General features: G+C 42.9%; 1 protein-coding gene across 1 annotated transcript in view; it reads right to left on the bottom strand.

Moving 5' to 3' along the window:
* The window catches only part of TIAM1 (T cell lymphoma invasion and metastasis 1), a 229510-nt gene that overhangs the window by 98748 nt on the left and 107418 nt on the right, over window positions 1–23344 (bottom strand). The window contains exons 7-8 of the mRNA XM_025201339.1: window positions 22744–22922; window positions 9731–10710 (exon numbers count right to left, since the gene is read on the bottom strand). Of these exons, the coding sequence (XP_025057124.1) occupies window positions 9731–10699 (969 nt within the window). The 5' untranslated portion in view covers window positions 10700–10710; window positions 22744–22922. The remainder of the gene's footprint in view (window positions 1–9730; window positions 10711–22743; window positions 22923–23344) is intronic.

Below are 23344 nucleotides of genomic sequence, written 5' to 3'. Positions count from 1 at the left end.
CGGTTCAGAGGGTTCAAAGGACAGTCCTCTCCCACCAAAAACACCTACACATCCTCTACTCTAACTGCCATGCATCAAGATACAGTGAGACTCTTAACGTGCCCTTATCCTACCTTAAGTCATCCTTAAGCTTCCTATAAAGAGAATGTACTTAAATTATTTCTGTTCAGTGTTAAAATGTATCATCATCACATATTACTCATACTGTTTTGCTCAGTCACTATTGTAGCATAATCCCGCTTTCCAAAACAAGAAGAATTCTTTTGTCCAGAATAATTTGAGGCATAAGGGCAGCTGACACCTAGAAGTGTCTGACAGGAAAACAGTACAAGCCTCTCAGGAACTGCACAGAAATTAAGCACCTCATTCCCTTCCGACTTGGACGTATGCTTTAAGGAACAGAGAAGCAGTCCCCCTGTCTAGAAAAAGAAACATCTTGAAAGCTCCTGGAAAGTATATCACATCAGGCTCATATCATACAAGTGACTGAAATGTCAGAGGAGTTTAAACATTTACATGAGTGTGCTATGAGAGCACAATGCAAGATAGCCGCCACAACAGGAATTGGGAGTTGATAACAAAGAACGTTTAGAAGACATCCGTGGACCCGTACACCTGGGCAATACATCTGGCATAAAAAAAGTGATATTGGTATTCACAGACCAAGGCTGGCAATGCAAGGCAAACTCAATGTGGGGTTGTTCATTTATGTTCTGTAGAGCTGCCCCAACATACTATGAATGAGGTACAGTTACAGGGCAAGTCTGCTTTATACTTTGATACCTCTGGAGCTGTCACCTCTGGAGATTTCCCACAGCTGAAACACCCTGACAACTAAATTAACCTTACGTATTTGACTTTTGTGCAGTGCATATGATGAGCAGCACAAAATACCAAACACCGGTGAAAACACTACAAGTTTGGATAGGTCGCATTTAAAAAAATGGTAATGTTGCCACTGTTTGAAATGATTCAAGAGGACGGTATTTTTGGCCATGATTCCTTGGAAAACATATTTAGATAACTAGGTATTATCCCACTCCTTTAGATGCATCTCAGAGAGCAAGCATCACTCTTATTTTCACAATGTTGGTCTCTATCCATCTTGATCATATCCTGGAAAAACAGCAGAACATGGATTCACTGATGAGCTGAGTATCACCAGCTAAGAGTTAAAGACCCAAAATTCTGAGGCAGGTTCAGGTGAATACAGAAATGGAGGCCTGTACAGAATGAAACAATGAATGCTAATCTAACTGGCATATTGCTTGGAATATTTTTTGTAAATTTAACCCATGATTCTCTGCCCCCCCCACTGTTTTGCATTTTAGCTCTGGAGGGGCTTTCAGTACAGAAGCTGGGTGTTTAGGCAACTGAGTAAGGGACTTTTTGTTGTAGGATGCAAGAGAGAACAGCAGAGAGATGCATATTGCCTTTCCCACTTCTTCTGGTTGGATAAATTAGCACCATGTACAAATGCTGGGCAGCAAGGGCCTAAACTCCCTTCCCCAGCAATCCTTACTAGCAATCAGATACCTTACTGTCACAACCCAAGGGTGTGATTTTTTGTTTGTGCGCGCTTCGGCACTGCTAAATTATTTTCCCGCCGTTTGTAGCTTTCTTTGCAGGGTGCATTTCTTTTCTGCAGCTAAGAAATGCACGTTGCAAGGAATTCCCGCCATTTGTATTTAAATTCGTGCCCCACTATTGGTCGGTTCTAAATTATTTCTATGTGGCGGCTAGCGATTGGCTTGCTGGCCGTATAGAGGCTTGAGTGGTTTCCGCCCAAGTTGGAGGGCTCCACGAACATCAGAAGGAGGAGACTTCACGTCTCGTGAAGATCTCTAAGCGCTGCGGAGCCTATTGGACCCAGCGTGAATATCAAGAAGGCAACAGGGGTCTGATCAGCCTCTCGCCTCTCCCCATTGCTGAGCGCAATCCTCGACGTACCCTTCCCTGCGCGCAAAAGTTCCATGGAGCCTAGCAAACTTCGTGTGAGTGAATTGTGAGTGAATCCAGAGCTCTGTCCGAGTCCTTAAACTAGGATTTAAGCGAAGTATTCCTGGAAGTTTTCCAGCCTGCACCGCGACCATCTTCAGTGTAAGTAAACAATCTTAAACAACCATTAAGCGTCCGTGCCTAATTCTAGCGTGCCGCCTGCCTTCCCCGACCCGGCGTGTCCGGGCTGCTGGCCACAGCCCGCCACGCGAAAAAGGGGCCTCGGACTGCTCCCGGCCTGCACACTTACAACCCTCATCCCAGTATTCTTCACTGCCCCCACACATATCATGCTAGCTGAACGCCTATAATAAAATAATCCGCAATGAAGTAGTTAATTAATCCTTATTTAAAATTGCCACAGGTGGGCTTCACAGATAGCTGAGGCAGCCCCAAGTGATTGTCTGAGGCTGCTTGCAAACTCAAGATGATGATGCTACATGTTTACTCCTTCTACATTTGGAAGGTTTCTTTCACTTCCATATGGGGTAATTCTTTTTTTTTTAATGAAAAAACAGAGAACTTAGTTTGTGGGAATGAACAGTGAAAGGACAATAGACCCTTTAACAGCAAACAGTATGGAGCATTACTGTGGGAGCATATATACAAAGCAGTTTTTTCATTTCTTTGGCACTGGTTTCAATAAGACAAACCCAAGTATTAATGTGACCAAGGGCAGTAGAAGCAGACTTTAATCTAATAAAACCATGGTGCTTGCAATTCCTGCACATAGGAATGCATTGCAAGGTCTCTCAACTCCCACAAAGACTCATAGCAAAAGTAGCTTATTTGCTGCCAACAGCGACACAGGAAGTCTCTCCAACCAGGTCTTAAAGCCCTGAGGCTGTGGCCCTCCTCCCTCCCACACCTGCCCCTGAATGACAAGCTGAGTTGGCCCCTCAAAGCTCGTTTGTCTTGCAACCCAGTAGACCACCCAGAGGAAGACAATTTAAAGGGAACTGCTAACACTTGCCCATTCCAACTGCACAGGAGCTAAATAAATGGCAACACCCTTGATCAAAATGGGGTCATCCGATCCCAGCAGTCTTTCCTGCCCAAGTGCAGGGGGGCTGGACCTGATGATCTGTAAGGTCCTTTCCAGCCCCTAATAACTATGAAAATCCATGAAGTAAAATACAGGGTTACATCACTGTTCCCATTACAAGTCAAGGAGAGCTGACTGTTCCTTGAAAGTGTCCGACAGGCTAGAAAAGAGAAAGAAGAAAAGTAACAACCTGACTGCTTGGTAGCTCCAGTGCTTGGTGTTGCAATGGAAGGCAGAAGGGGTGAGGTCAAGGCTGCCTGCAGCCCCCTCCTGTTGGACAGAAGCACCTTCTCAAGCTGCTGAGGGTGGTGGCTGGACTAGATGACCCTGTGAGGTACCTTCCAGCTCTACTTTTCTATGGACTTAGAAAAAACACCTTGGAAACATATATCATTTGGGAGGAGTTCCCCTGATCAGTCTTGTAACGAAACAAGGCAGAAACATGACTGCCAAGCTGGATGATAACTAGGTCACAGGATAATAAACTGAAGCATTCTGAAAATAAATGTTTCACTGAAAACACTTAACTAGAATGGCTCACTAGGGCAAGCTACATCCATCAGAGTCAGCTGTGACAAGTGCCTGTGGTTTTCGAGACGGGAAGTCCTTGAAGCTACAGACACATGGTATATACAGCCTATAGGGGTCACAATTATTAAAATAGCACAAAACACTCCACATATATAAACGTCAAACTTTTTCTGTCTAAAAATGAACTTAATGGAACCACATCAGCTATAATGGCTGCTGATTTTCCTCCCATTATGTCTGTACAAAGAACAAAGGGAGAAAAGAAATGGTAAGTGAGTAACAAAATGTTAGCCCAAAAAGTGCATTTCCATAAGCTCCTTCTCCCTACAACACAGAAATATGAGTACACTATGAAGGGACTGGGTGTTTTAAAATACCTAGAATGGTAATACTCAATATATGGCTTAAGATACATGAGAGAGATTTGGGTAAGAGTTTTAAATGAAGGGTATCACAGAACTTTGGTTAACTAACTAGTATTTGGGATAAACAAGATGCACAGAATGAAGACAATGCAGTTATGCTTCTCACATTTAGTCATTTATAAAAGATGTGTATCATTAAATTATAAAAGTGTTCTACCCTCTCATTTGACTCATGTTTTTTACTCATGTTTCTAGTATTAGACAAGACTATGAACTGAAATACATGCAACTATCTTCTGTGGAGAAGTTTTATAAGATTTAAAAGAAAACAACCAGCCTATGGGATGGTACAAAAATCCACGTGAAAGATACGAGTCTGTGTTAAACTGTATTTTTAGATTGATTTCTATATACAGCCAGATCATATTCCTATGAAATCCTAGTGGTTTCATTTCTATTGTATTCTATAAGATTTTTCCACAAAGGATGATCTTTTAAGAAAGGCTTGAGATCCCAAATCACTAACTGAACATCTGCATAGACCTCAAAATTGTAAAAGATTTGAAAATGTGATCAAAATATTTTTAACATGTCAGGAACCAAGTTTTGAGCTTGGCACTTGCATCTTCATGTTTCCAAAAGGGGTAGACAGGAAAATCTGCTCACTCTCTTCTCATTTCATTTTATAAAGAACACGATACTCTAGTTGAAGCACAGACATTTGTTTTTAGAGTCAAGGGACAACTTACCACAGTTCTTGCACTACATAATGTAAATGACCTACCTGAGTGATCAGGGTGTTTGATCCTTCAACTGTCAGTGCCACTGCTTGAACTAAAGCCTCTGAAAGAAGTAGAGTCTCCTATAGTTTACTACTACAGAGCAGCCACTTAAGGAAAAACAAGACCAATCCCTTCATATGCAAGTTGCATCTATTTTCTCAAATCTAAAGAGTTAATGGTTATGTCCTTTATCATCAACTATTTAAAAAAAAACAAAACCAGAAGAGTATTCAGACCATACTCCAGTTTTAAAAATATTTATTAATGGGTGCATGCTGGAAAATTACACCCTTAAGTTTATTGGACTTCCATAGTCATTTGCTGACAACCACTATTACCCACAATTCTAATCACAAATTTTACATGGAGTAGAAATATGGAGCAGAAGGTAGAGAGCATATTTTGGAGATGGTACAAAACTACATCTCAGAGTTATTGCTTCTTCCCCATCATTTGACTTCAGGAGTGTTAATTAGAGTTATTGAGGACGAATGTACTATGGGTTGCATGGTTATAATTGTGCAGAAATCTGCAAGAAGGGGGAGAGAGAGATTTTTGGATGAGCTTTAGGCAGATAAATTTGTTCGGATCCCAATGGATGTTGAGAACCTGGCTGGGCACAATGCAGTTGCTCCAGGAAATTTAGATTTCAACAAACACACTAGTATTCTGAGGGTTTCTCAAGAATCTAAGTGAAAAAAAGCTGCATACAAGAGGAACTGCCTTTCTTTAAGCAAAAATGGGTGAAAATGTCAGCCAATTAAGCCATTTCCACCTACATCATATGAGCTCCAAAAGCCAAATAGGATCCCAGCAGAGCTCGACTGGAATTCTTGATTCAGCATAGCTGAACCCTTAATGTTAAATTGTCATGAAAAACAAGAACTGCTGTGTGGGTGCCCCAAAGCCACTTGCCGAATATTAATTGCTTGCACATATTGAAGCTAATTGTCTGCCTATTGCTAAAAGGCTCTAGCACCCAATTAAGTAAAAGAGACTCCCACGTTTCACTGTTAAAGTTTGACCTTTTTCAGTAGAAACAGTGAAAAAAAATTCATGTATTTATTCTCTCTTGAAATCAAAAGCAGATAAAGACATTCTATTCTTTTATTCTGGGTTTTTTTTGCTTTTGTTGTTGGTTTTCAGGGTTTTTTTTTGTAAATCCACTTACTTGCTCCCAGGCCCGGGCAAAGGGCCCGTGGACAAAATACTATATAAAAATATACATTGATGGTGTTTTAAAGGGGTCATTTCAGGTGTTCTGGGATGCATTAAAGGAGTCTGATTTTCAGACAACAGTGCTCAGTATTTTCAGAAACTACATGTTCCTTTAACACGTATCAGGATGGACACCAAATAAAAATCACTAATTACTTTGGAAACCTTGGATTCTGTGAAAATTAGGAGCAAATTCTTTCACTGTATACACTGTAAGAGTTGTTCTCAAAGAACAATAGCAGGATCTAGCCCTCGGATCATGTAACAGAATGAAGAAGCACAGATCCATTGCTCTCGGCTCAATCTGCAAATCTCAACAACCTCTACTGAGAGACTGGGGTCCCTGGGAGCTTCTTGCAGGAGGGTATCAGGTCCTTGCAGGTCTGAGCACTTTTACCACCAGATCCAGGGAGACAGAACATCACAGCCAAGGACTTTGTGAACTGCATGCAAGAGGTCTGAAAGGATGGCCAGTGGCTTGGGCACAACCCTAGAACTGGGGTTCCTTTAATCCCTTCCCAAACATGTGCTTCAGACTTTTTGCCTCTGTTTTCTTTCTGTAAAATGAGAGAATAGTATTGCCCCATCTCACAGAGGAAATATGAGAAATTACATTAAATAGTCAGTGAGTACTCATGGTACACAAACAGATTCCCTCCCTACCCAGAAGCCATCTAATCAAGCCATCACCAAGAAAAGATGGAACTTTTTCATTTTGCATACAATTTAGGGTTCCATTTTGCTTTAATTTTACCAGTTAAGTAAGTCACTTTCCTAGATTCACCAGAGATAAGTTTAGGTTAACAAAAAATATTGTTGAAAATAAGCATTAGGGTAAGGGCCTTGGAAGGAACATCAATCCTTTCAGATGCTTTAATGTTATTTTATTTATTGTTATAATGGGTGCTGAGATGCCTTGAGGATTAGTCTGAAAGTGGGAGAGATATCTAGTGAAACTAGTCTCCAAGTGAAGTCACAGGGTATGTCTGATGCCTAATGAAATGACACTCAAATTCTTTACTCTCATGAAATGCCTCTAAGGGATAGTCTAATAGTATGATGAACATTAAGGATTAAATATATATATACTGCTTCAGTATTTACCAACTGCTTCGCTCTCCTTTTTTAATAGATTCGGAGGAGAACGGCAAAGCAGAAGCTGAATCTAACAATCTTCTTTAATGAAAATGGCTTTGTTTATTGCTCTTACACAGCAACCTTTTTTCATTATTTCCTCTTGTGGCTTTTTATCCTGTATGGCTTCTCATAATCTGGTCTGGGCACTGAAGAGTTTCTCTGCTCGTACTCCAAAAAAAAAAAAGTCTCCAAAAAACAGAGAGCTGATCTTGAAGTACAAAGCTTCTGCTGTGGGAGGCTGAAGCAGCTGGTTTCGAATGTCATTTTTATATTTAGAAGCAGTACATCTTCACGGATCAGGCACAGCCAGTAATCCAACCACCTGCCTCCAATCACATCGCACAAGCAAGTGCCAGCTGATCTCTTCTGCTCCTTGATCACTTGGGCTTCATCTCACCTTCCAGCAGCCTTCTCACTGACCCACTGTGTTAACAGATCCCCACACTTGTGCTGCAGTACCCCATAATCCCTGGCTCATGCTGCCAAACTTAAAATCTCTCTAGTACTGATGTGCTGCTAGTAGCCCAGCTCAATCCAGTGTCAAGATACAAGTCTGTTGGTCTCTCACCCCTGTACAAAGTGCTATTTCTTTCCCTGGATCTCAAGAGGTAGCGTGTGCTGCATATTACATATGCACCAAATCTAAACCATGGAATGAAATCAGGTTAGTCACTGAAGCGTGAGATCTCATGCAAAGCTTGACCTATGTAGTCAGGCTTTTCTCAGCATGTTCTGTTTCTGTCTCCCGGTCTTGCTTCTGAACAAATACCCACAGAGACCAAATACCGTATTGTTCCATTTATAAATTGACTGCATATTAGAGTCAATCTCACATTTCCAGGTTCAATTTTCCCTGAAAAATACTTTTTTCTATTCAGGGATAAAAGGTAAGTACAGAATACAAATCTTGAACTGCTTCTGTTCTTACAAAATCCCACAAGAGAACTGAATAACCAAGGAAAGCACCCAAAGGATTGAATGCATTAAAAAAAAAAAATGTTAAAATAAAAACTGCACTGAAACAATTTTGGCTTGGTATTTTTATGGCAGGAACAAAAATACTGCAAGTAGAAATGTCAAGACAACCAGGAGCATGATTGTAGGTTGACCCTGAATATAAGTGGAGTGTGATTTTTATGGGGTTTTTCTACGGAAAGAAAAAGGGAGGATTATAAATTGGAATAGTATAGTATATAGCATGAAAGACATTGTAGACATCCCTCTAGTTTGGCACTGTTGTAGCTCTCAAACTGTTGGAGCAGCCTGCTAAATGAACTCTACGCTGATTGCAAATATTTTTTTTACCTACATTGACTGTATACAGCTCCCACGTTGCTTGCACAATGCAATATCCCTAGGAATAACAGAGAATAAGCTATCCTGCTGTAAGCAACACCAAGCAATGTAATGTAACTCAGTCAGATTAATTAATTAAGCAGTCAAACAGATCAACAAGCTACCAACAGAATGAAATACAAAACCATTACTAACCTATGGGTTTGAGGGTTGGAGAAAAGGAGTTTGGAGGTGACAGAAAAAGGATCTGTTCTGCATATTGTGCTAACAGCAAATGGAAGCATCCCTCCCTCCCCACCACTTCCCTCATCCCCCACCCGCTAACACGCATTTCCCAGACCTGGGGAAGCAGTGCTTCTACCACAACTCCCCCTTCTCTTTGGCTAGTGCAGCGATAACTCACTCCTTCCTCTCCCCTTCCAATCAACAGTGGGTGAACAGAAGCAGACTGCCTGCAGGATCCCCAATCTCTTCCAGAATAAAAGCACTGTTTTCTGGGTGATATTTTGCAGGCATCTGAACTTCAGGCAGTAATCAATAGAAGTGGAGGGGGAACCTCAACCCACAGGGCCCATTTTGATGGAGGGAGAAAGGAAAGGACACATGGACCTAGAACCTGGAAGGCCACTGGTGGAGACCGAGTCACAATTCTCTTTTATCCCAGTCATTAGAAGCTAACATGTAGACCAGCTATTATCAGCAAGGGTGAGAATGTTCTCATTGTTAGATGTGCAAACATGAAAACCCTGAAATTTCAAATAGGAATTAACAGTGTTACTTCCTGTTAGACTGAGTTTTCTGCAACAGAAGAATTGCTCTGTTATTTTTATGAAGTCAAAAAAGGGGTGGAAGCTAGGAGCCAGCATCTGCCAAATGGTGCTTGTGTCTAATGAGGGGTGTCTTGCATCCAAAAATGTTGAGAACAACCAGTGTAGAGATAATACCCTGGAGTACCATAAGAGGAGTGGTCAAACTTTACCCAGATACCTGAAAGATATACCACCAGTACAACAACGTTTATAGGAAAATCTCTAGTCACACTACAGATTTATTCTTCCTAGAGAGAAATGGCTGTAAGGAGTAAAAAATCCTTGGTTTAAAATGAACTATGCATCAGAAGCTGAACATTCATGAAAGTAAGCCAGGTCCTAAAGTGACCTGGTTCAGGTCCCTCCCTGCTTCCCCATCCCTTTTGCATCCTTGCCTTCAGAAAGTGAAAGCTGATAGAAAACAGAACATGCACAGAGCTGGCAGCATAGCACAGCCTACCTAAAACATCTGTGATTAAAATAAAACATGCATTTCTCCTTAGAAAATTCATGCACTTACAACTTTTTAATTGGATAAAACTGCTTTACCTGAGTGGTTTTGGCCCTTCTGCCCTGCATGCTGTTGCTATGGCTCATTTGTGGGTTGGTGGCACCTTCTGAAAGGCAGTGAGATTTCCTACAGGGGAGTGTATTATAATTATTGTAGGAAGGAGTGTCCTCTGCTGTAGCAGATGCCAGCTTATGGTTCAAAATATCTGGGATATCAGACACTAAATTCCGACAGTATGCCCCAAAGGTGTTCCGTGGGCCTCCATTTATTGTAGCACTTGAGTTTTTTGGGGAGTACAAGTCACTCATAGAATTGGCACGTTGGCAGCTGACCAGCTGCTGGGGACTGTTGCTTGCTTCCGTCCCTTGAATTTCCTCAACATCCTTCTCCTCTCCCAAACCTAGTATTTCTTCATTGCTTGTTAAATGCTCCTGGCTTAGGTCAGAGAGTGAAAACTCCAAGCTATCCTCCCGCCAGATGTCTGCAGATTTTGAACGCTTTTTCTTGAAACTTGCAGACTCCATGAAAGTCCCGTTTGTTGAATAACGGTGGTGCTGTCTGCCATCTCCTTCAGCCAAAAACGTAGCTTCATCCCCATAAAGTCTGCTTTCTTCTGAGTCTGGCATGCTCTGCATGGAGGCTGCTGTGAGAACTGTGCTGCTGTCAACACTAGGAGTAACAGAAGAATCGGTGTGGTAAGAGACAGGCCGTAAGCCCATATCCACTCTGTCCACCCAAATGGGGCTTCCAAAGTCCTCTAGATTAGCTCCTTGGGCAAAAGGCTCCAAGCCATTTTCTGCCAGTGACTGGGGTATGCTAGGAGTACTGCTAGATCGAGTGCTCACTTCTGAGTTCCTGTGGATAATCTTTCCAGAAGAAGCGTGCCTGGTCCGTCGAGAGGCTTTATTTGAAAGCCGGAGTGAGCGTGACATGTGCTTCCGCCCCAGGCTGGCATGCTTATCTCCATAAAATGGGTGCTCTACATTTTGGCTTTCTGCGTTTCCCATTGTTTTACGGTCTGCAAAATTAAAGAACAGGAAAAATTATATTTACTAGTAAACTACATGCAACTCTTCCAATAAATTTCCGCAGAGCACACAAAGGCAAGTGACAGTTTCTTAAAGGAACCTACATGCTCCCATCTGAAAATGGTGCTGAAAGGCACATTTCACCACATATCCGGCTCTATATACACATCCTGAAACATCATTTGCAACTTCTACTGGATCAATCAAGAGTCATTTTACCAGTGATAAATGATACAATGTAATCAAGGTTAATAATAATACCGCTGACAAATTCATAAATGCTAATCAACTAATTTTGTTCTTTTGTTCTTATAGTACTTTTGGAAGTACTAAAGCATGGCACAGTATGGGTGGTTACCATACGCAGGGCACAAGGTTAAATTTTGCCACTATGTCACTGTAGTGACATGCTATATACCAGGGGAGCACGCCACTATGGCAATGTAGCTGGTGATCACATGCAGACCCACATGATCACTGTGTCGCTATAGTACCACATTGCTATACCGCTGTACAGCAACGTGTAGACACAAACATTGAGTAAGAACCAAAGGTTGTCATTATGATGGTGTAAATGAAGAACAACTTCACTGAAATTCATGGAGGGATACGTCAATGCAGATCAGAGGGGATCAAGCACAGAACGCTGCTACGAGTTAGAATTAATTTATCATGAAAGCATCTTCACAATCTTAGTGCTACTTGCACTAATTTAGTTCTTAAAAGTTAGTTAATCCCAATTACATCCTGGCCAACAGGATCAACTCTAAAGATGAAAAATATTGTTTCTTGGCATGTAATGAGGTGCCATAAAGGAGGGAGGCTGTATTTCTCCATCTGTGATCTCACTGTTTGGTTAAGAACTTCATTCTAAAGCATCAAAAAGCAAAAAAACTTGGGTACTCGGAAATAGGCTAATTATGGGTTTTACTTCTGGAATTGCATCAATCAAACATTAATCTACTACATAGCTTTCCTAGCATCAGAAAGCCACATAGTAAACTTGCCGCTCATGAGTCAGACTATATAAGCAACCTGTACTCCTGGTTGTTCTATAACAATGTTGTTGGATCTAGATAATATGTCCCAGTGGGTAAAGCACTGACTAGAGCTCAGGAGCAGGAATCCTGGTTTTCTCCAATTAAAAAAAATCCCCAACTCTTAGATTTAAAAAAGTGACCCAAAATCCACATTTTTCTGTGGATATAGGTATATCTATATATTAGTGGCGTTTCATTTAATCACAGGAAATGTGAATTTTGGGTTACTTTTTTAAATTGGAAAAATTGGCGTGTGGGGTTTATTGGGGGGGGTTGGTTTTTTTGTTTTGTTTTTTAAAATCGGAGAAAACCAGGATCCCTGCTCAGGAGACATGGGACCTGTTCCTAGCTCTGCCACCGATCTGCTGGGCAACCCAGGGCAAATCTCTGCACGTCTCTTTTTCCCCCTTGTATAAAATGACTTTGACCTGCTTTAAAAGCACTTTGAGATCTTTGGAAGAGCTAAGTATTACTATTATACTCATGATTACAGTATTCTGTTATCCCCTTATGTTTTAAAGATGTGGAAACCTACATGAGCTTCCCGCATTGGGTGTGCTGGCATGGCAAGTAAAGATGGTTAAGTCTTGCAATTCAGACTTGAAAAAATTTACCCAACAATTAGTAGTCCACACAGAGTGAGCCTACCTAAACCACGTTTCTGTATGTCAAAAGATAAAACAGCTCTGTATTGTTAGCTACATGCAACACAGGCTTGTAACAAGCTGTCAATTAGTTTTCTAGTTCATGATTTTTAAATGCAACCTACTATGTAGCCTTTTCACATTGTTATACTACACCCTTCAGAGCTTCACTTCCCTTCTCTTCTTTCCTATCAGAAGTCAGGATGCATCTTTTCCAGAATTTGTTTTTGTGTCCATTCTCTTTCTTCCTCCATTATCTTTCAGACCCTTGCCTCTCCTGCCATTCACTACTTTCCTTCCTGAACGTTCTAGCTCAGTTTGTTAGTGTGGGCTATTAACACCAAGGTTTCAGGTTTGATCCCTGGTTGGACTAAATGATCTCTTGAGGTCCCTCCCAGCCTTACATCTCTATGAAATTGATATCCCTTCCCACTGCTTTCTCTATATGACTACACCCACAACATCTTTTCACGCACTTACCCCATCCTTACTCTCATCTCTACTCAATCACTTTTCACACTTACCCCTTCAGACATTGATACGGGACTAGAAAACTTTTCCCTAACAAGAGAATTAAATGAAGTTGGGACCCTCTTCAGGAAGGAAAGCTAAGTTACCAGCTTGAAACAAGTCATAGAAACTGCCCGTCTACACATTCATGTGTCAAATATTATGTTACATTACCAACATTCATCAAGAGACAAGTTACCTCAAACTTACTAAACAGTAAGAGTATACCCAGAAGCAGAGGCAGATACAGGGCAGGGTGCAGTGGTGCCGCTGCACCCCTCTTTGATTCCTGATCCACCCCTATTTTAAAACTACCCAAGAGAGGCAGCAACATTTCTATTCAAGCACTGCTGAGAGAGTCAATAGGCTTCGCAACTCAATCTACCAGATTCCTGATAATCTCCCTCCACTCTGCAGGTGTTACTGACTCTCTCTCCTTTTTAATGGTCTTGATGTTCCATTAATCAGGTTATCCTTTCCTCTGCAATTTTGCTTTCTGCTAGCTATTCCTAGTAATATTTCTCCTATTTCACAGCCCAGAAGACTGTTTTTAGCCCTAGCAAAAAAAAACTTAACACTGGTATCATAACACTAATCAGGTGTGGAAATGACTGACAGCTGTATGTCGGATGCACTGTCAAGATGTTCAAGGAGGCTAGATTTTGTTTTATGAATCTGAATAAGAAATGAACCTTTAACTATAATGACAACTAAAGGACAACTACAGGACAATTAAAACAATATCTTTGGACTATTCGTGCCTAGTTCGTATGTTAAATTTAAAAAGCACAACAAGCTAGCAAAGTAGTATGCATTCCAGTAAAGTTATATTTGTTTTTGCTTTGATCTTAAATGGAATAATACAACCAAGTGCCCTTAGTATATTAGTAAATCTTGCTGTTTCTCTTTAACTGGACAAAAAAAGTGGTGCATCATCAGAAATAACACAAAACAGCATCTGCACCCACACCCCTCTTCAAAATCCTAGATTTGTCTGTGCATAGATGTGATTACTTCAGAGCAGCTATTTGCAACCTATCTCACTTCACAGTAGCTTGTTTGTCAGCCCACAGCCTCAGCGTCACGAACAGGATGGGCTTAAGAGAGAAGCTACAGTACTATTTTCCCCAATCTGACCCCTGGGGCAAGGGAAGGTCTCCTGAAAATTCCTGTAGGGTGCTGATCCCAATCAAGCCCCAATTCTGATCTCATTTATGTTGGCACTATGTTGTGTAGCATCACTGCATTCATTAGTTACTCCTGATTTTTAGTGGTACATGATGAGAATCAATCAGTCTCTCTGCAGCAAAGATGAAAGTTCAAGGCCTTTTGCCCTAGTTCTCAACTTCTTCCACACCTGGCTCCTCTTCTTCTACAACAGAATCACTTCCAAGAAAAATTAAGGCCCCCCTCTTACTTACCCATATGGAAAAACCCACCTTTCTAGAATCAACTAGCAAAGAAGTATACACATTTGGGTTTCTTCCAGCAGAAAAAGTGGACACAGTCTTTGTTTCTACCCCTATGAGCACAAACAATTTAAAACTTAATCTAAGGTAGCCACATTTGTACTTATAGTCATCACTACTGACAGAAAGAATCAAAATGCAGTTTCAAAAAGCAATACATTCCACTAGCATGATGCTCAAGAGATCAAGATTGTCACATATCATTCTAGATTCACACCTTTTGTGTGTGCGCATTTAAAAACATTAAAATAAATCGCTAATATTAAGCAGAAACTTGCCAACTGATGCTTCCAAACCACCTCCTTTCAGAGAGGCATACTGTGGTGTACTTGCAAGGAAAGTAGGTCAATTTCCCAGCCTTAAAACTTTAACAGGGTTCCTTCGCAATAATATTATGGTTGAATTTTCAAAGCATTGCCTGCAGTTGCATAATCCAAAAAACTACACGACTGACTAAATGGAAAATGTTGTGAGTAAATCAGTGATAATGCAAGGTCAAAATCTCCAATACATATGAGTTTCTGCAAACACAATGGGCTAAATTACATTTCTGATGTAGTCAACTCTGGACTGCCAGTTGAATTATTTTCTCATCGATAGGTTGATGAAAATCAGAGTCTCTCCATGAAGTTATACCAGTTTTAGATGGACGTAAGAGAATTAAGACAGAAGTGAAAGAAACTCTAGTTTTATTGCAACAGGACAGGAGTGTTGTTTACAGCACAAAACAAAAATGATTTAATAACTAACCTCTGTTTCAGTTGTAACGGAGTAACTTCAGAAGTAACTTCAAAACAAAATGGTTGTAGTCAACAAGTTTCATGTTTTAATTACTTATTTTTGGCCAGTGGTAAACAGTCAAGTATATATTAAAACATACAAGCATGCAAAATTAAGTGTGTGAATATAACCACCACCCTGAAATAAAGAGAAAGCGGTTTATAACAACCTTTAGACAAAAAACAACATGATTCCTTAATGGAAATCACAAGACAAACACATCTCACTTTGAGGTACCGTTGTTAAACCTGGGAAAAACAACAAACAGTACCTATATAGTAAGGGAACATGGATTTTAGTCCTTGGGGCAGTAAGGGCCCCTCTATACATTCAGATAAAGGTGTGATAGGATATGATGCACAATAAAAACAATTATGCCTCCTGTTATGCCACACATGCATGGTAGGAGATGTGACTATGGGATTTAACTTGAGACCCAATGACACCTTATTGCCAATGCAGGGGGAGCCCGAGGCCGCGAGTAGCAATCTCCCGGGACTGCAAGCCCCATCAGCTGTGGGATTACCAACTGCAGCAGTGCACAGTTCACCCCTGCAGCTGGGAGGTAGCAGGGGCCCCAGCTATCACCCAATATGTTCCTTGCTGCAGTGGCAAATTAAAGCTGGATAGAAACCAGCTATAAAATTATTACACATCCTCAAACTTTAACTTTATACCGGGATTGACCTTTTATGGTGTGACAGTTACTCTGCACATGTAGCTGGTCTAAATTAATTGTGCAATTAACCACTTAAATACATAATAAATGTAACATGTAGAGGGGGCCTAATTTTCTCTTTTATAAGGATATGCTATGATTTGTTGAACCAGATGTTCACAGAATGGACAGAGTTGTGCAGAGGACTCAGCCATCCGAATATACAATATCAATAACTGCACAGAACCTAATCAACCCCACATAGATTAAAGAGGAAGAGATGAATCAAATCCGATAAACACTGACACAGCAATTCTGCAGTAGGCTTTTTCAAATGCACGTGGTAAGATTAGACTTTTCTAAGAGATTTATGTAAAAGTACGTCCCAGGGAGGCAGAAATGAGAACATGGGAGACCTCCCTGGGTCCTGCCGTGGGAGGGGAGGCAGCCCGTGCCAAGGAAAGTCCCAAAGACAGGGAAAACTTACCTGTTTCAGGCTGGGAAGAGATGGATGAGCCTTGCTGGGACAGAGCACCCGCACGGTTTGTGAGCTGCTTTTATTTCCAGCTAACAGTGGCGCAAGCGGATGACATCATCACAGACTGCCACCCGGACGAAATAAAAGCCGGTGACAAGGGGACAGTGAGGGAGGCACAGCAGGGAGCAAGTGGCGAGAGTGCTTCCCACACCAGGCACAGCCTGCACTGGCTGCCACCAAGAGACCTAAGGATGGACCCATCATAGGGGTCCACAAGTAAGTGAAAGGACAAAGATGGCGTTGAGGGACTGCAAGAGCCGCAGACGCCAGGCCTGTGAGTGGGGATGGGCCAAGGCCCTGCTTCCCTTTTCTTTTCCATTCATTGCTTCCTTTTTTCTTTTTTGAGGATTGCCCAGAGGGGCCCCGAGATGAGGGTCAGGGCCACGGACAATGCTCAGAGATTAGGAGCAGCCGGCGTAGCACTGCAGGCAGCCATGCAATAAAGGAATACCCGGCTGAACAGCAGGGATGGCCTAGCATCCAGAAGAGACCTAGGGCTGGCAGAGGTCATCAGGAGCCCAGCAGATGAGGAGGGTGCAGGAGTCAACACCAGAGGGCGAGTCAACCGACCATCAAGTGGCTGCCCTAAAGGCAGGCACATGGATGGGATGTAGGGGAGGTGGAGCCCCAAGAATGCCCACTAGGAAGTACGACCAATCCACGGGGGACCACAGGAGGGAACGCCACCACTGAAAGAAAGACCCAAGTCATGGCAAACGAGCTTTGGGGTTTCCCTTGGGGAGAACGTGAACCCTTGCTGAGACTGCAGGAACAAACGCGGGGGCCAATCCCAGGCAGTAAGGGAACAAGTTTTACTGCAATATACTGGTTTTCCCAGACATGTTCTATTTTTGGGTCCTCCAATCTCTGTCTAGGCAGTTTTTAAAAATATGAACAAATGCCTGGGGTTTTGGTCTGCTCAGCTTCCAAGCTTTTCCTAGCACTTCCCAGCCTGCCCTAGCAAAGAGCTGCTTGGGGCTGGAGGCAACTGAAGGCAGGGGGCACCATGTGCATCTGCATGTGCACACGTATGTGGCTGGCATGCAGCCAGGCAGGGTGGTGGGAGCAGCCCTGGCATCTGGATGCAGGTAAGTCTATGGGAAGTGGGGTTTGGAGGACCAGGGCTTGGGGACTGTCAGAGGTGCTGTGGAAAGCACAAGAGTATGTGTGGGGAGAGAGATGTATTGGGGGGGAGATGGGTGTGTGAGGGGGTGCCTCCCAGGACTGGGGGAAGCTCTCCGGGTGTTGGGGCTGTACCAGGGCAGAGGGGTGGGGAGGGAGGCCTGCCTCTCCAGTGGGGGAAGAGGGTGGTGGGCCCTTCAGGGGCAATGGTAAGCTGCATGGCTGGACTGGCACCACTGGGGGGGCAGGGCAGCCAAGAGACACTGCAGGGCTGGAGGGAGCAGGGGACTGCGGCATGGGAGTGAGGGACACCAGAGCAAGTGGGGGACTGTGGGTTGGGAGTGCAGGGCACTGCCAGCAGAGGACTGTGGGTTAGGAGTGAGGGACACCAGCCGAAATAAGGGACTGCAGGTTGGGAGTGAGGGGCACCAGTATGGCCCCAGGAGGGCAGGGTACTGTGGGTCGGGAGTGAGGGGCATAAGCAGGGCCAAGGGTCTATGGATCAGGAGTGAGAGGCAGCAGCAGGGCTGCTGGGGGCTGTGGCCTGGGAGGGACAGGCAATGGCATGGGCAGGGCACCGGCATATCACTTCCCCCCATAATCATATCCTGCTCCCCATCCCCAACAGCTGCCCTCTTTTTTGAACCTAGAAAAAATGGTAACCCTAGCATTATGTATTCCAGTGACTAAGTCACATATCCCTAAATAGGAGAGTTTATTATTTAACCCAGGGGTCAGCAACCCCCAACACGTGTGACCTCCGTGCCATTTTGCTCGGCACACCACCGCCAGCCTGGCTTCTTGGCAGCTGCTGCCAGCCACGAAGCCTGGACTGCTCCCACCAGGCAGCTAGGTGGTTGTAAGCCCTGCTGCAAGCAGAGCAGGCTCCATGGTTGGCAGCAGCTACCCAGAGCCTGGGCCAGTTGCAGCCAAAAGGCTGCAAACATCTGCTCTGGGCTCTGGCATTAGCTCCATACTGGTGAGTGCATGCACGCCTCAGAGTGGACGGTGAGGGAGCGGCCTGAGGCAGCACAACCCCAGCTTCTCCCCCACTGCCGACACAGAGATGATGACAGGGCTCTGGAGCCCAGCGTAGCTGTTTGTAGCCAGCCTGGGCTCTGTGCAGCTGCAGCAGACAGTGGGCAGGCTGCGGGCAGGCTGCAAACAGCTGCACTGGGCTCCATAGCCCCGGCATCAGCTCCATGCTGGCGGCAACTGCACGTGCACCTCAGAGAGGACAGTGGGAGGGCTGTGCTGCCTCAGGCCCTATCCCCACCATCTGTTCCAAGGCATGTGTGCACCCACCAGTATGGAGCTGATGCCAGAGCCCAGAGCAGCTGTTTGCAGCCAGCCCAGGCTCTGGTAGCTGCTGCCAATCATGCAGCAGGGCTTGCAGCAGATCCCGCCTGACTCCCACCCACTCCAAGCCCAGCCCCAGCCCAGCCCCTGACCAGAATGAGGCTGGCGCTGCCCCTTGCCAAAAGTACCACACCCTTTGTGGGCTTAGCTGTGCGGGGGGGGTGGGTGGTTGGGCTGATGGGCAGGCTCTGGGCCAGGGCCTTGGCCAGCTGTGCTGCAACCTGGGGGCTGGCTCCCCAGGGAAGCACAGGGGCTCTGGCAGGACCGGGGCGTTGTTGGGTTGGACTTTGTCCAGTGGCCCAGAGGCCCGGCTCTGTGAGCCTGCACTTCTGGTTCTGTGTGTTTGTCTGCCTCTGTCTGGTTCTGTGAGTCTGTGTGCACACACATGTGTCTGGTTCTGGTTGTGTATGTGCATTTGTCTGTTCTGGTTCTCTGCGTTTGTGCACATAGTTCTCTGTGTGCATGTGTGTGTGTCTGGTTCTCTCTGCTCTTTTTCTTTCCTTCTTTCTCTCTCCCCTCTTTCTCTTATTTGTCTCTTTCCTCTCATTGCAACATGCTCAACAAAAAGGGAATACACAACAACAAAGGCAACATTTATGATTATTAAATATACTAATATGCAGTGCATCCTGCCATGTACAGCAAAAGCTGCGTTAACCAGCACTTTATTAACTGGAAAACTCTATTAACCGGCATCCGAGGGACGCGGCAAAAGTGAAACCTAAAGTACCACTTCCGGCTTTCACCGCCATGAGCAGAGTTTTTCTTTGCCACTTCTTTGGGCCAAGGCCCAGGGCAAAGCAGCCTGCATGGGGCAAAACAGCCTGTGCAGGGCCCCCTTCCCTGTCCTGTGGCACACTGATGCCGGGGAGTGCACCAAATGGTGCACATTTGATTAACCAGCATCCCCCATTCCCAGGGGATGCTGGATAACAGAGCTTTTACTGTACCTTCCTCCCCCATTTTGTTTTTCTGTCATGCTGGCACTCCACCACCTTCCAAGGTAGCCATTATGGGGTTTTTTGGCACTCTGGCCAAAAAACGTTGCCTACCCCTGATTTAACCAATCCTTAGGATCATTGCTTATTTCTCTGTTATGGTCAGGACTGAACACCTTTTTTTTTTTTTTTTTACTCTAAGAGCAACTCAGGTAGCACAAATCTGCCTTTTGTCTTGAAGTCTGAGTTTTAAAAAAAGATTCACTGCTCTTAATCTTGTAGAAGGAAATCTTTTGGGAAAAGATTTTTTGCTGTTTTGCTTCTGAAATGCTTGCTAACAACAGCTTGATTTAAAAGGATTTCCACTGCTTTCTGAAGCAGATCTTTACAGGTAGTCAACTTACCCATTATCAAGAAAGGAAACCATCATTTTGGTGTCAATTTAAGAAGAACCGGCAATTTTAAAGGTTAGCTTGGAATAGCAGATGATTAAAAAGAACATTTCTCTAAAATAAAAACAAAGACCGGCAGAAAGGCAAGGACGTGCTTAGCACCATTCAGTACAGAGACTTGGTCCCCTGGCAAACATATCACTCACCCAAAGAATAAAGCAAGCAGATACTCAGCACTCAAAGTTCAGCTGTTGTCCTGACATCAATTATGGACACAATCATGCAAAATTAAAAAAAAACAAAACAAACTTGTACAGAAAAAGTAACAGAGGGCAAAGCCTACATCCTGTGAGCAAAATGTGGCTAAAAAAAAAAAAAATCATTCGTATGTGAGCAGTAATATATTTTCTGTATAGATAAAAGATCAGCCTCAGTGATCATGCTTCTCTTAGCACTAACAACTTGGAATAAAAACACAGATGTTTACAGAAATGTTTACTAAGAGATTTCACACAACAAAAAGTGTCTGTTAGTTACTGGCAAGAAATGTTACACCTAAAAGAAGTTGTTCCTTTTTAACTCATATGCACTTGGGTTTGACTTAGCAACATGCTTCCAAAACCTGTGTAAACCGTTACTCACATGAATAGCCCTTAGTCAATACCTGAATGAGTATGGATGAAGTAAAAAGCTGGAATCTCATCTCCTTGAATTTGTTTTGCTTTATCAAAACATTGGCAATACTGAGATAAGATAGTATGACTGAGCTTGAAATTAAAATAGCCTGTCTCAAATTTCTAAATGAGTTAATCAGAGTTGCTCACAGACTCCAAGAGGCCTAGGACTCCCATTTTTTACTTACTCACTGAGCCCACAAGTATATTCAAGACATATGCACTGTAACAGCCCGATTTGTAATTTGTTATGAATTTATTCTTCAGAGCTAATCAATGACTGATCATATAGATACGCCATGAGTGTATCTGGCTTGAAATCTGTCAATACGTACTTGGCTCCCCCCCACCATGTTCCAAAACCAACATTCTTTACAGGAATATAAAAATGTTGATGAAAATATTATTGGGAAAGACCTCTCCAGTACCAACTTGAATTTTTTTGAAATCAGGAGAGGGAGCCACCCACTACAAAAGAGCCAACTGGCTGTCAGTGAGGTCAACCACCTGGAAACATTGAAGCCCAATGTACAAGTCACTAGTCTGAATCAGGAAAACAAAGGAATTAAGTCTCATTTACAATGAGAGACAAACTGGTCTCCCCAAGGCAAAAGGGGCTGGGACTTTCCTACACATAAGCTGTGTTGCAGTAACTGTCTGTGTGCTCACTTTTACCCTGCAGTGCATGACACACAACCCACAGGAGTTCATGCCTCTTTCACTGAAAGCTTAGCTACCTGGATTACCTTTTGTTGACTGCAAGGTAAGAGCATGCACACAGGATGTTACCAGGCAGCAGCTGAGAGAGGTAGAGTTAGCTGTGCTAGTGTAATGTAAGGCAGAAGGCAGAGCAGGGTGGCACCTTAAAGGCTAACTCATTCAGAAGGTGTAAGTTTTTGTAGACAACAGCCAACTTCAGTTTTTCTTTGAACTAATGGCAAAAACATCAACTGCATTAGACAAATAAATTAAAAAATGGAATTTCTGAGCTCTCCTTGAATTAGTTTAAAATAAAACAATTATATAAAAGCAGGATCATTTTCTAGATTGCACTGACTATAAGCCCATTTAAGAATTTAATTCTTTCTTATGCTAATTTTCCTTTCTTCTACCTAAATCCAATACATTTTTCATCAAGATAATTACATATAATATACCTAAGTTAATAACTCAAGTTTTTTGGCAAACTGAACTTTAAATTTCAGAAGGACTGAAATCTATTAACTTCCAAGTTAAATTTGAAGCACCTCGCAAGACAACAGATTGCAAATTTTAAATTAGAAACTGGTGGGAGGGATTGGTGACAAATCTGCATTTTAGTCCTGGAGTTTGAGCTTGAAGGTTGTGGAAAAAGAACAATGATTAAAACCAACAGCAAGCAACAATTCTACAGAAATAAACTTTTGCTAAGATCTGCAAGCCAACAACAAAGAATTACTCAGTTCAACTCAGCTCATGAGAATCATATAGAAGTAGAAGTTACAATACTATCTAAATGCACGTATACACAATTTACTGTAATTAAGAGATTTAAAAAAATTAGGATAGTTCCAGAATAATCTACCTTTCCGCTTCTCAGAAACTAAAACAGAATATTTCATTGTTTTCCAATGAGAGCTTTTCCCAATAAAAACCAGGCATTTCTTTTTGTAATCCACTTTAAATACGTTAAAAGCTTGGGAAGTACTCCAAAAAGGCCCTGCAGGCAATTCAAATGGAGAGGAGGAGTAGTGAGGGAGGAAGGAGGAAAGGATGTCATCAGGAGCTGCTTGGTAGAAATTCTAATGCCTTTGTATTGCTAAATGGGTGTAACCATAAACCATATCCAAATGTTCCCCTCCCATGAACCATTACACAACACAGAGAACTCCTAAAGAAAATATAAGGACACACATGTACCTTAGGAGGCAACACTGGGATCCAGCGTAACTTTCCCCAAGAGGACTGTGGCATTTAGATGCATAGACTTGCAAATGATATCAAAATGAACAGTTATTGGAACTGCAGAATCTGTCAGCACCTGCCACTCAGCGACTCCATTACCGTCTCGTCAGTCTCTGTGACTATATGCCAAAAACCTGGTGAGAAGGGGGAGTGGAGAGGAGAAAGAGACAAAGGATTAGCAGGAACAGATATAAAGGAAGACATTTTCCTGCCAAATCCTATCATCATCACTTACCTAAGAAATGTTATACAGTACAGTGTTTAAATGTTGTATTTAAATTGTAAATACAAAATTTGCTGACAGTACAATAACTGGAAAACCTCATCCTAATATCCTGCAAAGCCAAATTGCAGAGGGCATACACTGCATCTTCTCACCACTCTTTATAATAACGAAATTCGTAGAAACTGACAGCCTACTGCTGAGGGCAACTAGAATGATACAGGACTGGAGGCTCATAGGTTAGAGTAACAGCACTGGTGTCAGTTTTGCGGCAAGGAGTGAGAGAGACAATTTAAGAGGGGTCCAAAATAAACAGTAACTGCCATGTCAGGC

The sequence above is a fragment of the Alligator sinensis genome, unplaced genomic scaffold (assembly GCF_000455745.1).
Source record: "Alligator sinensis unplaced genomic scaffold, ASM45574v1 scaffold373_1, whole genome shotgun sequence".
Taxonomy (NCBI): domain Eukaryota; kingdom Metazoa; phylum Chordata; order Crocodylia; family Alligatoridae; genus Alligator; species Alligator sinensis.
Note: the sequence above shows the minus strand (reverse complement) of the source record. Positions and strands in the feature narration are given on the sequence as shown.